The sequence below is a fragment of the Aethalodelphis obliquidens genome, unplaced genomic scaffold (genome assembly GCF_003676395.1).
Source record: "Aethalodelphis obliquidens isolate GAN/ISIS:26980383/991018 unplaced genomic scaffold, ASM367639v1 scaffold101, whole genome shotgun sequence".
Taxonomy (NCBI): Eukaryota; Metazoa; Chordata; class Mammalia; order Artiodactyla; family Delphinidae; genus Aethalodelphis; species Aethalodelphis obliquidens.
This window is the reverse complement of record NW_020838045.1, coordinates 1,170,438-1,184,373: the sequence shown is the minus strand read 5'-3', so window position 1 is coordinate 1,184,373 and position 13,936 is coordinate 1,170,438. Positions and strand designations below refer to the sequence as shown.

The 13,936-nt window shown below is 36.4% G+C and overlaps 1 protein-coding gene across 1 annotated transcript in view; it reads left to right on the top strand.

Annotated features, from left to right (window-relative positions):
• The window catches only part of LOC113614663 (melanoma-associated antigen B10-like), a 90,098-nt gene extending 78,322 nt beyond the window's left edge, over positions 1-11,776 (top strand). The window contains exon 2 of the mRNA XM_027096338.1: positions 11,084-11,776. Coding sequence (XP_026952139.1) covers positions 11,084-11,776 — 693 coding nt within the window. The remainder of the gene's footprint in view (positions 1-11,083) is intronic.
• The last annotated feature ends 2,160 nt before the right edge of the window (positions 11,777-13,936 follow it).

Genomic DNA, 13,936 nt, shown 5'->3' with positions numbered 1-13,936 from the left:
AAAAACTAAAAATAGAACTACCATACGACCCAGCAATCCCACTACTGGGCATATACCCTGAGAAAATCATAATTCAAAAAGAGTCATGAACCACAATGTTCATTGCAGCTCTATTTACAATAGCCAGGAGATGGAAACAACCTAAGTGTCCATCAATAGATGATTGGATAAAGAAGATGTGGCACATATATACAATGGAATATTACTTAGCCATAAAAAGAAACGAAATTGAGTTATTTGTAGTGAGGTGGATGGACCTAGAGTCTGTCATACAGAGTGAAGTAAGTCAGAAAGTGAAAAACAAATACCGTGTGCTAACACATATATATATGGAATCTAAAAAAAAAAAAAATTCTTCTGAAGAACCTAGGGGCAGGACAGGAATAAAGAAGCAGATGTAGAGAATGGGCTTGAGGACATGGGGAGTGGGAAAGGTAAGCTGGGACAAAGTGAAAGAGTGGCATGGACATGTATACACTACCAAATGTAAAATAGATAGCTAGTGGGAAGCAGCCACATAGCACAGGGAGATCAGCTCGGTGCTTTGTGACCATCTAGGGGGGTGGGATAGGGAGGGTGGGAGGGAGACGCATGAGGGAGGAGATATGGGGATATATGTATATGTAATAGCTGAGTCACTTTGTTATAAAGCAGAAACTAACACACCATTGTAAAGCAATTATACTCCAATAAAGATGTTAAAAAAAAAAGAATGCTAAGTGGTAAATTTTGAAATCTAATTTTATATTTAATATTTCAAAAATCTCCCTGTAACCAAAGGCTACCCCCATTAGAACAGTGGTAAGGATTCAGGTGTTATTATATCTCACTGATTCCTTATTTACAGGATATTAGAGAATATAAAATATGCTTCTTCAGAGAAGGAAATGAATGCTTATTATTGTGCCATTGACAAGCTGAGAACCTTGGGGTCAGAGCACTCAAGAACATCTACCTGTCACGTACTAATGGTAAGTGTGTGTAAAATGTAAGAGGAAGGAAGATTTTTCCTAACCCTATAGCTTTCATTATATTCACCTATCTGTCCTTTACATCTTTGATTAATTCCATTTAGGGGCACATAGATGTTTTCACAGACAGTTTATTTTGATTCACAAAATGGAAAAACAAAGGACCTTTTTTCATTTTGCTTAAGCTTTAACTTCTAATTGAAGAAACTCACCTGGAATAAGCTTTACAATAGTGAGTACATTTTGTGAGTCAACTGTCACTTAAAACATATAATTCCTGAAACAAATTGGTTTACATGGACTTTAATTTTTGTCCTACTGTTTACTTTCTCCCAATAAAATATGCACCAGATGGATGTTAAGAAAATGGATTGAGTGAGAGAATACATTTTTGCAAAGGTGATTTCTCCTCAAGTAAATCGTTCATATTACTTCGCCAAAAGTTTATGTCTAAGGAGGAGAAAATCAACTATACAAATGACTAACTATTAAACAGAACATATAATGTTTAGGGACAATTCTCTATGGGTCACTTGCTATTCTGCATATCTTGTGAGGCACTGGCTGCCCTTTGTCTGATATTTTCAACAAAGTCTGTGTATCAAACAGCCTTGGAAGTTATAAATAATGTCTCCAGAGCAGGGGGGAGGCATGCTTTCTGCCCATTATACAAAATTCAGGTTTCCTAAGCACAGGGCTCCTTTCCTGCAATGCAACTCACTGTATGTTCTGGTGTCACCTGGACCTCTCCATGTCACTCTCTGGTTACTGGGACTTGGATAACCAGTGTAAGAAAATGCATATACTCTGGCTACTACTATTGCTTTGAGTAATAACGTTCTTTATCTCTTACCCAAGCGTCTTGTGTTTTTTGCCAGCATCCATGAAACTGTGACAGGCTAACTTGTTAGCTTGCAAGAAGAATAAAAATCTTAGCTTCTTCACAGCTCTTGACAGCAGCAAATACCTCTGTTTTCCTATTTGCAAACAAAAAACAAACAAAATTAGCCTTTAAAATAGCATTTAAGGGCTTCCCTGGTGGCGCAGTGGTTGAGAGTCCGCCTGCTGATGCAGGGGACACGGGTTCGTGCCCCGGTCCGGGAAGATCCCACATGCTGCGGAGCAGCTGGGCCCGTGAGCCATGGCCGCTGAGCCTGCGCGTCCGAAGCCTGTGCTCCGCAATGGGAGAGGCCGCAACAGTGAGAGGCCCGCGACCGAAAAAAAAAAGCATTTAAAATTTTCCTTTTGCTCCTATTTTTGTTTTAATATGTATCATAAGTCTGAATTTCTTCAAATCATTTAACTAGCTTCAAATATATGATTAAAATGTGAGATACGTAACATGATGAAGAGTGAAACTGTAAATCAAGGAATATAGTTTTGATATCAGTTATTTATGAAAGTGACGCTACAACCATTTTAACTTGTCTCCTTGTAGCACTGTGTTCTTTTTTTAACAGAACATCAAATTCACTAAGGTTAAGTAATGATGATAAAATTGAACTCTCTATTGTTACATATACATTATTTTTACTTGTTTATATCCATATTTTTTACTTTAAATGTTGTCAGAACTGTAAGAATAACATATATGTGTATATATTACACAGGTATACATTATTTAGATCTAAATTTATATACATTTCAATATTATTTATATACTTACATTATATATAAATTTATATATTTTTATTAACATACATTTGAGGAATATGTGTGAATATTTAAGCCACATCACTATAAGCTCCTTTGCTAATTACTTATCTAAGTCTGAATTTCTTCTGTATTTAAGCCGAATAAACAATTTAAAATTGTAGGCAACAAATTAATTCTACTCATAATCTGCATTGATTATCTTATATAATTATCTAAAATAGTTGTACACAATGTTTGTATGGTGTTATATGCAAGAACATGGGGGAAACAAAGGTATTTAACTACTGAAAAATTTCATGACTTCCTGTCATAGGCTTTTGTCCTATCCCCTTCCCCATGTATTTTCTCTTTTGAATTTTAAGTACTGCACAATTTCAAACATGTGCTCCTATGGAGAAGAAGGGACATGCAGTTTTACATCCAGGTGTGATGCGACAGATAGCATCACTGAGTTCTGTATACACAGAACAGTATTACCAATTCCATGTCATAGTTATCTATACTACTATAGTGCTTGCTAGAGCAGGGAATATCTTCTCCCTGGATTTCATCAGCATCAGGATTAATTTGCTGGCCTCAGTGTTGACCAGGATACTGGTGCTGGTGGGGTTAGAGATCTGGACATCATCACAAAGCTATTTCTATCACCAAACAACAAGGACTACTCTAAAGAATAGGCACAGTTTTAGTAAATCATTTTTATGCAGTTGCACTTGACGTCATTACGGGAAACTTGGAAGCTAGAATTAGAGGACATTTTTGATCCTTTAAGAAACTTTCCTAGCTCAGCAGACTATGAATACTATTAAATCTCTTTCAGAGATAGTATCAGCATGATGGCGTACTTAGGATTGGACCCTAAAAACCCATATAAGTCAACATGAAAAAAGAGATTTTGGACATTCACTACAGTGCTATCAGTTTGAGAATGTTTGAAGTCTGTGCTTCCTCTTCTATTATTCCTGTTTTTAGATTAGAAACTCGAGAAAGGCAATGCTAACATTTGTTCCTAATTGCTAGGCAGTATGCTAAAAAATAAAGATAAGCAGAAAATAAAAATGTTGATGGTTGTTATATCTAAGTTATATGATGATAGAAATATTTTTTTTGTTCTTTAAAGCTAATTCTATATTGCCAAAAATCACAACTCATTCTCGAGCCTAATCCCTGGAGACAGATGTAAAAACAGAATTCATAATTGGTTAAGTCTTAAAGAATGGGGCAGAGATTAAGAATATGGTGAATATTAGCACATGAGATATTGTCCTAAGACGCTGTGTTTTTGCTGATGGGTAGAGGGTCACTGATGAGATATGGAGTTTAGGGATAACAGAAGTAGTAGAGATGGGGTAGGGATGCCTGTTACATGAATTACTTGCTAAAATAAGTTAGATCTTAATAGCTGATTTGGGGTTTAAAAAAACGTGAATATCAAAATATGATCTACATGAGAATGACCATATCAAATGCCTAGGTAAAGCCCAGTGATCAATATGGTGAGCAGTCTCAAAGAGAAGTAGTCTATTTTGAGCAAAATACCACCTACCTGTGAAATGAACAGTCAAAAAGCTTATCTTTCTGTAACAGGGTATAGATAATATACAAATATCTCACGCACTACATCTGACTCTCTTCTTTGGGGCTTATGCCTTGAGGCCACATAAACGTGTTTGCCATAAGTTAGTTTATTATTCTCTTTCATTTTAAGTAACTTATTGAATATTTCCTGTACTTTTATGGTAATTTTACAGTAATTTGCTTCCATTATGGTAATAATGAACATTTATCAGCAACACTGTAAATAGTTAAACTACCTACATTTTTTTTTAACAGTCTGGCTTCAAAAATTGCTCATCTAGAACTTATCTAGCCTTAATTACAAAGCAATGTTACCTTGTTCTTTTTGTTATTGTGATATTTGGGATGGGGTTAATTATGACCAACAAATATTAGGAATCGATTCTAGATGAAGGAGTAAGATGGGCTCTGAAATGTCTAAAAGATAGAAAGATCAGTTGAAGGATGTATATACAATACCATCACAGCCATGTGAAAAGGGAAAATGCATGGAAAATTACTCAAATACTTGGTGTATACAAAGCTAAGAAGGATTAAGTAATACTTAACCTATGCTTCACCAATGCGTTAAATAAAGTGGATAATTAAACATTATCAGTAAAACTTGGGTATTCCTGTTTTCTTAAAGTTCATGTTGTTCTATTCTGAATCATATCGTATTCTTATAATTCTTATACAATATTCATAGAGGCTATTCACAAAACCTAAATGTATACAATATTCATAGAGGCTATTCACAAAACCTAAATGTACAAATGCATACACATATGTAACCCATCCCCATCAAGATATAGTGTTATTCCACCACCTCACAAAGATCAGTCATGCCTTTCCCAGCCAATTCCAATAGACCACCTCCACATCATTCCTCTTCCACAGTTCTGATTTCAACTATAGATTGGATTGGCTCATTCTAGAATTTTTAACAGCTTTATTAAGGTGTAACTGACATACAATAAACTGCATATATTGAAAGCACAAAATTTGATAAATTTTGGCATATGAGTACATTCACGTAACAACCAGCACAATCAACATAATGAATATATCCATCACCCCCAAAAGGTTTCTCATGCTCCTTCGTAATTTCTTTCACATCCCTCCCAGTCCACAGGCAACCACTGAATGATACTCTTTACGTCACTATACATTCGTTTTCATTTCCTAGAATTGCATATAAATGAAATCATACAGTATGAGTTATGTTGTTATGTGTTATGTTCTTTCACTCAAAATAATTATTTAGAGAGCCATGTATGTTATAGCATGTATCAATACTTTGTTCCATTGTATGTATACACCAAAGTTTATCTATTCCTCTGTTGATGGACATTTGAGTTCTTTCCAGTTTTTCACTATTACAAATAAAGATGCTATGAACTTTCATATAAACATCTTTGCATGGATATAAGCTTTCATTTCTCTCAGGTAAATACCTGGTGGTATAATAGCTAGGTCATGTTGCAGGTATGTGGTTAACTTTTTAAGAAACTGCCAAACTGTTCTCCGAAGTGGATGTACCAACTTACATCCTCACCAGCAGTCTCTGAGAGTTCCTTCACATCCTTGGCAATACTTGGTATGAGCAGTCTTTTTACTGTGCATATTCTGATATGTGTGTAGTGGTATCTCATTGGGATTTTAATTTTTATTTCCCTAATGATTAATGATGTTGAGCATCTTTTCACGTGCTTCTCTGTCATTCTTAACTGTCTTTCAGTGAACTGTCTGTTTAAACCTTTTGACCATTTATATTGGGTTATATGTTTTCTTATTATTGAGCTTTAAAAGTTCTTTATAAATGCTGGGTAGCTTTTTACCATATAAGCCTTTTACCATATATATGTTTTGCAAATATTTTCTCCCACTCTATTAGTTGTCTTTTCATTCTCTTAGCAGTGTCTTTTTGAAGAACAGATGTTTTTAATTCTGGTGGAATCCAATTTATCAATTTGTTCTTTTATGAATTGTCCTTTTGAAGTAGTAGCCAAAAAATCTTTGCCTAGCCCAAGAACCCAAAGGCTTTCCCCTACATTTCCTTCTAGCAGTTTTATAGTTTTGGATTTTACATTTAGATCTGTGATCCATTTTTTGTTATTTTTCTTGTACAGTGAAAGTAATGGATCAAAGTGTGTGTGTATATTTCCAATTGTTCCAGTATCATTTTTTGAAACGACTATCTTTTCTTCACTGAATTGCCTTTGTACCACTGTTGACAATCAGTTGTTTATATATGTTAGAGTCTATTGCCAGTTTTTCTATTCCGTTCCATTGAGCCATTTGTCTATCTTTACAAAAATACCACATTGTCTTGATTATCATACTTTATAATGTCTTGACATGAAGTAGTGTCAGTCCTCCAAATTTCCTTTTCTTTTTCGAAGTCATTTTGGCTATTCTTGTCCATTGTATTCCCACATAAATTTTAGAGTATATCAATTTCTTTAAAAAAATATAAAGGCCTTCTGGGATTTTGATGGAGATTTTGTTGAACCTAGAGATATTTGGGGGAGAACTGACAACTAAATGGTCTCATTTTCCAATCTCTAACTCCTTTATTTCATTTATTTCCTTTTACTGGGCTGGCAGGTGTCTCTTTTACAATGTGGAATAAAAAATAGTGATAGTAGCCATTCTTATCTAATTCCCAATTTCCAGTGGTTTTCCACTAAGTATGATGTTTGCAATGGAGGGTATTTTTTTGGTAGATATCCATTATCTAGTTTGATAACATCTCTTTTTATCATGAATCAATATTGATTTGTATAAAACAATTTTCTTTATCAACTTGTATATTTGTCTCATTTAATATGTCATTGTGTTATGCCAGCCCTATACTTATTTGCCCTCAGAGCCACTCCTTACTCTTTCTTTGCTCTGCTCTGTAGTGTTTTGCAGATAACTCCTGCAGGCTGCAGCTCCTAGGTTCTCCAATATTTGGCTACTATCAAGGATCGGGCAACAAGGACACCAGCAGATTATAGTCCAGGAGGAGAGAAACAGTCAGACATTTTCTCCTTCTCCCTTTCTCTCTCTGAATCAAGTGGCTTCTCCTTCAATGGTTACATCTTCTCTATGACTCTAGCCCCCAATATGTTGGTTAACCATGGTTCTGGATCCTGCTGACCCCAACTCCCAGTCTCCAGTAACACTACCTCGTCTCTTTGTCTCTCTATCCTAAAGATGGGAGTGATTTCCTCAAGTTGCAAAGTATTGGTTTTCCTGACTCTATCCTGTTTGGCTTCTCCATTATTTGAGTAACCAATTTCTTGCATTAAATTCTACCTGAGTTATCGATTGAAAGTAACTTCTGTTTTCCTGAATAATCTCTGACAGTTGCATTTGTAATTATTTTGTTTGATTTTCTAATGTGAAACTCTCCTTTCACTCCTAGGAAAAACTCAATTCAGTCATAAGCAGTTAAATGTGTTCAAGTCTCTTATATCATATATAACCAAAACAAAACAAAGCAAAACACCCACTGGGACCCTGAAACCTCTCTAAATAATTCTCTGCTTCTCTCCTCCTCTTCACATCCTTCTCCAAAATAATTTTCTCCACTTACTAGTATTTGTGTGTGTTTGCATGTATATGTGTGTGTGTATGTATATATATGTATATAGATATTCAAAAAATTCTAAGAACATAAGGAATACAGAGACATTCAGCTTGTAAAAAATTCCAGCACTACACATAAAGCTCTATTAGCATTACTTGTGGGAAACACCCCAAGTGGTACTCAGAGGGATATTTATAGCCTTAAATAAATTTATTTAAAAAATAATGCAACTGCTATGGAAAACAGTATGGAGGTTCCTCAAAAAACTAAAAATATAACTACCATATGATCCAGCAATTCCACTTCTGGGTATTTCTTGGAAGAAAATGAAAATGCTAACTTGAAAAGATATATGCACCCCCATGTTCATAGCAGCATTATTTACAATAGCCAAGATATGGAAACAACCTAGATGTCCACCAATGGATGAATGGATAAAGAAAATATCATATATATATATATGTATGTGTATATATATATACATAATGTAATATTATTTAGCCATAAAAAGAAGGAAATCTTGCCATTTGCAACAACATGGATAGACCTTGAGGGAATTATGCTAAGTGAAATAAGTCAGACAGAGAAAGGCACTTATATGTAGAATAAAAAAAAAAAATGAACTCAATGATACAGAGAAACTACTGGTGGTTGCCAAAAGCAGGGGGTGGAGAGTGGGCAAAATGGATAAAGGTAGTCAAAAGGTACAAACTTCCAGCTATAAAATAAATAAGTCCCGGGGATGTAATGTACAGTATGGCAACATGGTTAATAATACTGTATGTGTATATTTGAAAGATGCTAAGAGATCTTAAAAGTTCTCATCACAAGAAAAATTGTAACCATGTGTGGTGATGGGTGTTAACTAGATTTATTGTGGTGACCATTTCACAATATATACAAAAGTCGAATCATTATGTTGTATACCTGAAACTATTATGATGTTATATGTCAATTATAACTCAATTTAAAAATAAAATCCATTAAAGAGAATAGAAAGCATAGAGACCATAGGAATAAGAAATTAGGGAAAAGAACAGGCTAATTTGAAAAAGAACTAAAACAATATCTGGAAATAAAAATATAGTTATTGAAATTAAAATCCCAATGGACAAAAAAAAATAGAAATATTTAAAACATGCAAAAAATTTCAAGAAACTAGAGGAGCACCATATTAAACCCCCCAAAATAGAATGTATGAAATAGTGTAGAAATGATTAATTAAAAGACAATGAAAAAAAAAAAAAAAGGGCTTCCCTGGTGGCGCAGTGGTTGAGAGTCCGCCTGCCGATGCAGGGGACACGGGTTTGCGCCCCTGTCCGGGAGGATCCCACATGCCGCAGGGCGGCTGGGCCCGTGAGCCATGGCTGCTGAGCCTGCGCGTCCGGAGCCTGTGCTCCGCAACGGGAGAGGCCACAACTGTGAGAGGCACGCGTACCGCAAAAAAAAAAAAAAAAAAAAGACAATGAAGCCAACTAACAAAAGCCTACTCTTTGAAAACGCTGATATAACTGACAGTTTTATAGTTATCATCAATTACAAAAGAAAGAAACAGAAGTGATATTAGTTGAATAATATTGTACAAAATATAGGTGCAGAAGGAATTTAAATATTGTAAGAGAACAGTATAAATATTACCAAATGGAGGACAAGGATAGGTTTCTACATAAATATATATTTCATCTAATAAATTCAGAAGGAATGATAGAGAAAATTAACATTGTGTAACTCTCAATTAGTTAATGGATAAATATGCTAATCTTCAAAGACTGCAAACATCAACACAAATGGAGACAGACATTAGGTTCCTAGTAATAAAAGTGCACAGTATCACCTATGGAGCAGTCTTTCCAGAAGAAGAAAAAAAACAAAGAGAAAAAAGTTAAACCTTAATCTGATCTAACTTCAACCGATTTAAAGAAATACATGGGGAGAAGGACACCAGTGTTGGCATCAGCAAAATCCAGGCCATACGAAACCGGACTGAACATAAGATGAGGGTTTTCCTCCGAACAACAGCAACAAAATGACAAGGAAAAAGAAGTAATGTATCTATTGGAGAGGGGGGAGGATAAGATCTATAAATTAATGGACATAAAAAACAATGACAATGAACAGACTTTACTTGACTCTAATTCAAGGACAAAACATTTAAAAAATATGTCAGGTAAATGTGAAAAGTAATTGGACATTTGATGATATCACAGAGTTAGTTTTTTTAAGGTAGAATATGTATAATCCTACCACATAAGGTTTATATTTCATAAAGAGTACTTACCTTTTGGAAACCGGCACTGACATATTTAAAGATGAAATGGTATTATATCTAGGATTTGTTTCTCATTATTTCAGTGGCAGAGATTGGAGTACCTATGGGTATAAATGGAACCAGACTGACTATGTATTGATAATTGTTGATTCTAATGTCAGATGTATTGGTTTTACTACACTAGTCTCTCTATGTTGTATATGTTTGAGAATTTCTCCAATGAAAAGAATATACATGTTGCCATTAAATTTGAAACCCCAATGAAAATAGACCATTATTTAGAAAAAATATTAATTACCCAATTGATCCAAAGAGAAATAGAAAACTGTAATTGAGAAATACAAACTGAAACTCTCCTCAAAGCTCCAGCCACCTTCAAATGTTTCAGGACAAGGCAGTTCTGCCATATAATAAGCAAAAAATGAACCATTATCTTATGTAAACACATCCAAAGCATACAAAAAGATGGGAAATCTTTCAACTCATTTTCCCAGGCTAGCTTTCCTTGATAAGAAAACCAGCTGAGGACACCCCGAAAACAGAATACTTGAGCCAAGCTCACCCACACACAGGCAAAGATCCTAAATAAACCCATAGAAGTTTCAATACAGCAGTGAATTAAATGTAGAAAAATGAGGCTGAATCCAAGAAATGTAAAGATGATATAACATTAGGAAAAAACTGCCTAAAATATTACCACATTAACAGATAAAATTTTAAAACGCTTTGACCATGTACTGAAATGCAGAAAAAGCTTTTGAAAAGAACTCAACACTAATGCATAGTAATACCATTTAGCAAACTGACATTAGAAGGGAATTTTCATTTCCTAAAATCTACAGCAAAAGAATTGAAATGTGAAACACAAAGTGTTAGTAGCATTCCCGTTAAGGTAAGGAAGAAGACACAGCAAGCAGAATGCTACCAACTCTACTGTTCAACACTGGACTGGAATGCATAGCCAGAGGATAAGAATACAAAAATAAATAAATTTTAGGACTATTAAAAAGAAACAAAAGTTATTCGTTGTAAATTTGATCATCATTTTAGAAAATCCAAAGGATTTTGTACAAGCATCAAATGAAAGAGCCCGTTACCAAGGCGGATATGTTGAGAAATGTAATACAGATGTACAAGAATCACTTCTATAAGATCCTCAGGAAAGCCTCTGAGCATTTGGAGCTGGTCTTTGGCCTTGACGTGAAGGAAGTGGATCCCAACAGGAATATTTATGTCCTTGTCAATAAACTGGAACTAAGCTATGATGCAAAGCCGAGTGATGACAGAGAGGTTCCCAAGACTGGTGTGCTGATGACTGTTCTGGGTGTGATCTTCACGAAGGGCAACTGCGCCACTGAGGAGCAAGTCTGGGAATTGCTGAATATAATGGGGTTGTATGCTGGGAGGAATAACTTCATCAGTGGGGAGCCCAAGAAGCTCATCGCCAAAGATTTAGTGCAGGAAAGGTACCTGGAGTACTGCCAGGTGGCCAACAGTGATCCTCCATGCTATGAGTTTCTGTGGGGCCCGAGAGCCCGCGCTGAAACCAGCAAGATGAAAGTGCTGGAGGTTCTGGCCAAGATCCATGATACGGTCCCCACTGCCTTCCCATCCTGGTATGAAGAGGCTTTGAGAGATGAGGGAGAGAGAGCCCGAGCCAGGGCTGCAGCCAGGGCTGGCACTGCTGCCCTGGCCAGCGTGCGCTCCAGGGCCATAGCCAGCAGCTTTTCCTGCCCTGAGTGAAGGCTGAGGAAGATTATTTAACATGTTCAAAGAGAACAGCTAATGTTCTCATTAGTGGAAGGTTGGGGCAGGGCTGGAGAAAACAGAGTATATAACACGTTTGTGCTCCTGTTCTATGTAGTAACTTGGATAAATTTGCCTAAATGTTGCTCCTTTTAGTAGAAAGTTTAAGTAGCTTCAGAGTCTGAGTTTATGAATGATGTAAATCAGACATTTATTGATGTTTATGAGGTTTAAGAGTAAGAGTTTTACTATTTTATAGAATTGGGAAATTTTCCATCTCATTTAGTTATTTGGAACAAGATAACATGTCATTGGGTTAGGCATTTCCTTGGAAATGTGAAAAGAAATCAGCAGTAAAATGGTTGGGATCAAGAAATAGAGGAAAAAGTAAAAGGCGATAAATATTTACATTCCCTTATCATGTTTAGTCTGTTGTTCTGTAAAATTAAGAGATATACACTTGGATGTGCTTACTTTATTCAAGAATGTAGAATTAATTACATCATAAGAAATTAGACCTCTTGCACACTGTCTCATCTATTTCTCAAACATTCCATGAGCATCTGCTCTTTGGCAGGCTCTGGGCTACTACTGGGAATGTCAGGAAAAACAAGACCAACTGTGCCCATAGAATTTTAGAGTCTAGGAACAGCTGTAAAGTAAGGAAGATAATGAGATACACCCTAAGACCTAAGGACAGGTCAAAAGGAGGAGAGGACATAGGAGGATCCAGAAGAGAGCAGTCAAGTGTAAATGCCCTGAGGCCAGTGGGTTTGGGAAATGGCAAGTCCTTCAGTGTGAGTCAGTGCTGTGGTAAGCTGGGAGGCGGGTCAGATGAGGCTGTGGGAGTGGTGGGCAAGGGCCAGACACTCAGAAGGTGTGTCCAGAGTTGAGAGACTAAAGCCTGAAATGGAAAACTTCTAGCAGTTACGTTTGAGTCATGGATAAACCAGAGAAAGTTCTCCACCTGGGATAAGAATGGAAGGTGACCTACATCCTTTCCAGTGTCCTTTTCCCAGTGCAGTTGAGCACAGCACGTGAACTATGTGTTTTATGCTCATCATCCCCAGGGAATTTCTGAGAAATAGGGGTGATCATCTATGACATGCGTGTGGTCAGAAGCCACCATGCTAGCAATCTTTGCTCTGGCCTGGGAGAGACAGAGTCCACTACATTTGAAGTTCATCTTATTTAGGTTGTCTTGTGTGTAATTTGGCAAACTCCAGGTTAGGGCTAGATTTTTTTTTTTTTTAGGGCTAGATTTTTAATGGGACTGAAATAAATGAAAATAGAGGTGGTTTGAATGGAAGGACAGTTGGAAGGGATGGAAGGAGTTGGTGCTTGACACAAATTCTGGAATCCCTAAGTTCCACCTGGGGAAGATTCCCCTAGACACACAATAAATAACATAACCTCAAAAACTTATGTAGTAAGTAATTTAGTTTTACTTGCTAAGCATCATGTTAGCTAATATGTTATGCCATATCATAGGGTGCCCCATATTCTCTGATATCTCTTGGATTAAAAAAATCATAGAGCAGATTTTGGTAGGGTCTGCGGTCAAAATAATAACAGTAATAACTGCAAATCATGAAAAGACTCAATACTTGCCAGACACTGTGCCTGGTGCTTTCATACATTACATACATCCCAGGAGTCCTACACAGCAAGGCTTATCAAACTCACTTCATAGAAAAGCCTCACAGAGCTTCGCAATTTTCCTGACTTCACATGGCTCATGAGTGTCAGAACTGGGACTAGACCTCTGGTCTGAATTCATTTAGGGCTCTCACTGTTCCACTCCTTGAATAAAGCAGTTGCTCTGTCGCTTAATTCAGTTCTACTCTCAACACTCCACAATGTCTTTTAGGCAATGAAATGAAGGACCCTGTTGCCAATGTACTAACGCCAGGTATAATAAGTAAAAATTAAAATGAGAATTAAAAACAATTCAGGATAGGCTGTGAGCTTAGTTTACCTAGGCTCCTCCTGCCCCTACCCCCAGAGATCCTTGAGATCTGACTCTGCCCTAATCCAGCACTTCCAGAAATATATCACTCTTGGCCTGGGTCTTCCTCCTGTCACAATCTAGATCCTGACTTGCTGTCTAGTTTCCTTTCTTAAGGCTGCTATCTGCTCCCAGTGGAAAAAAAAGCC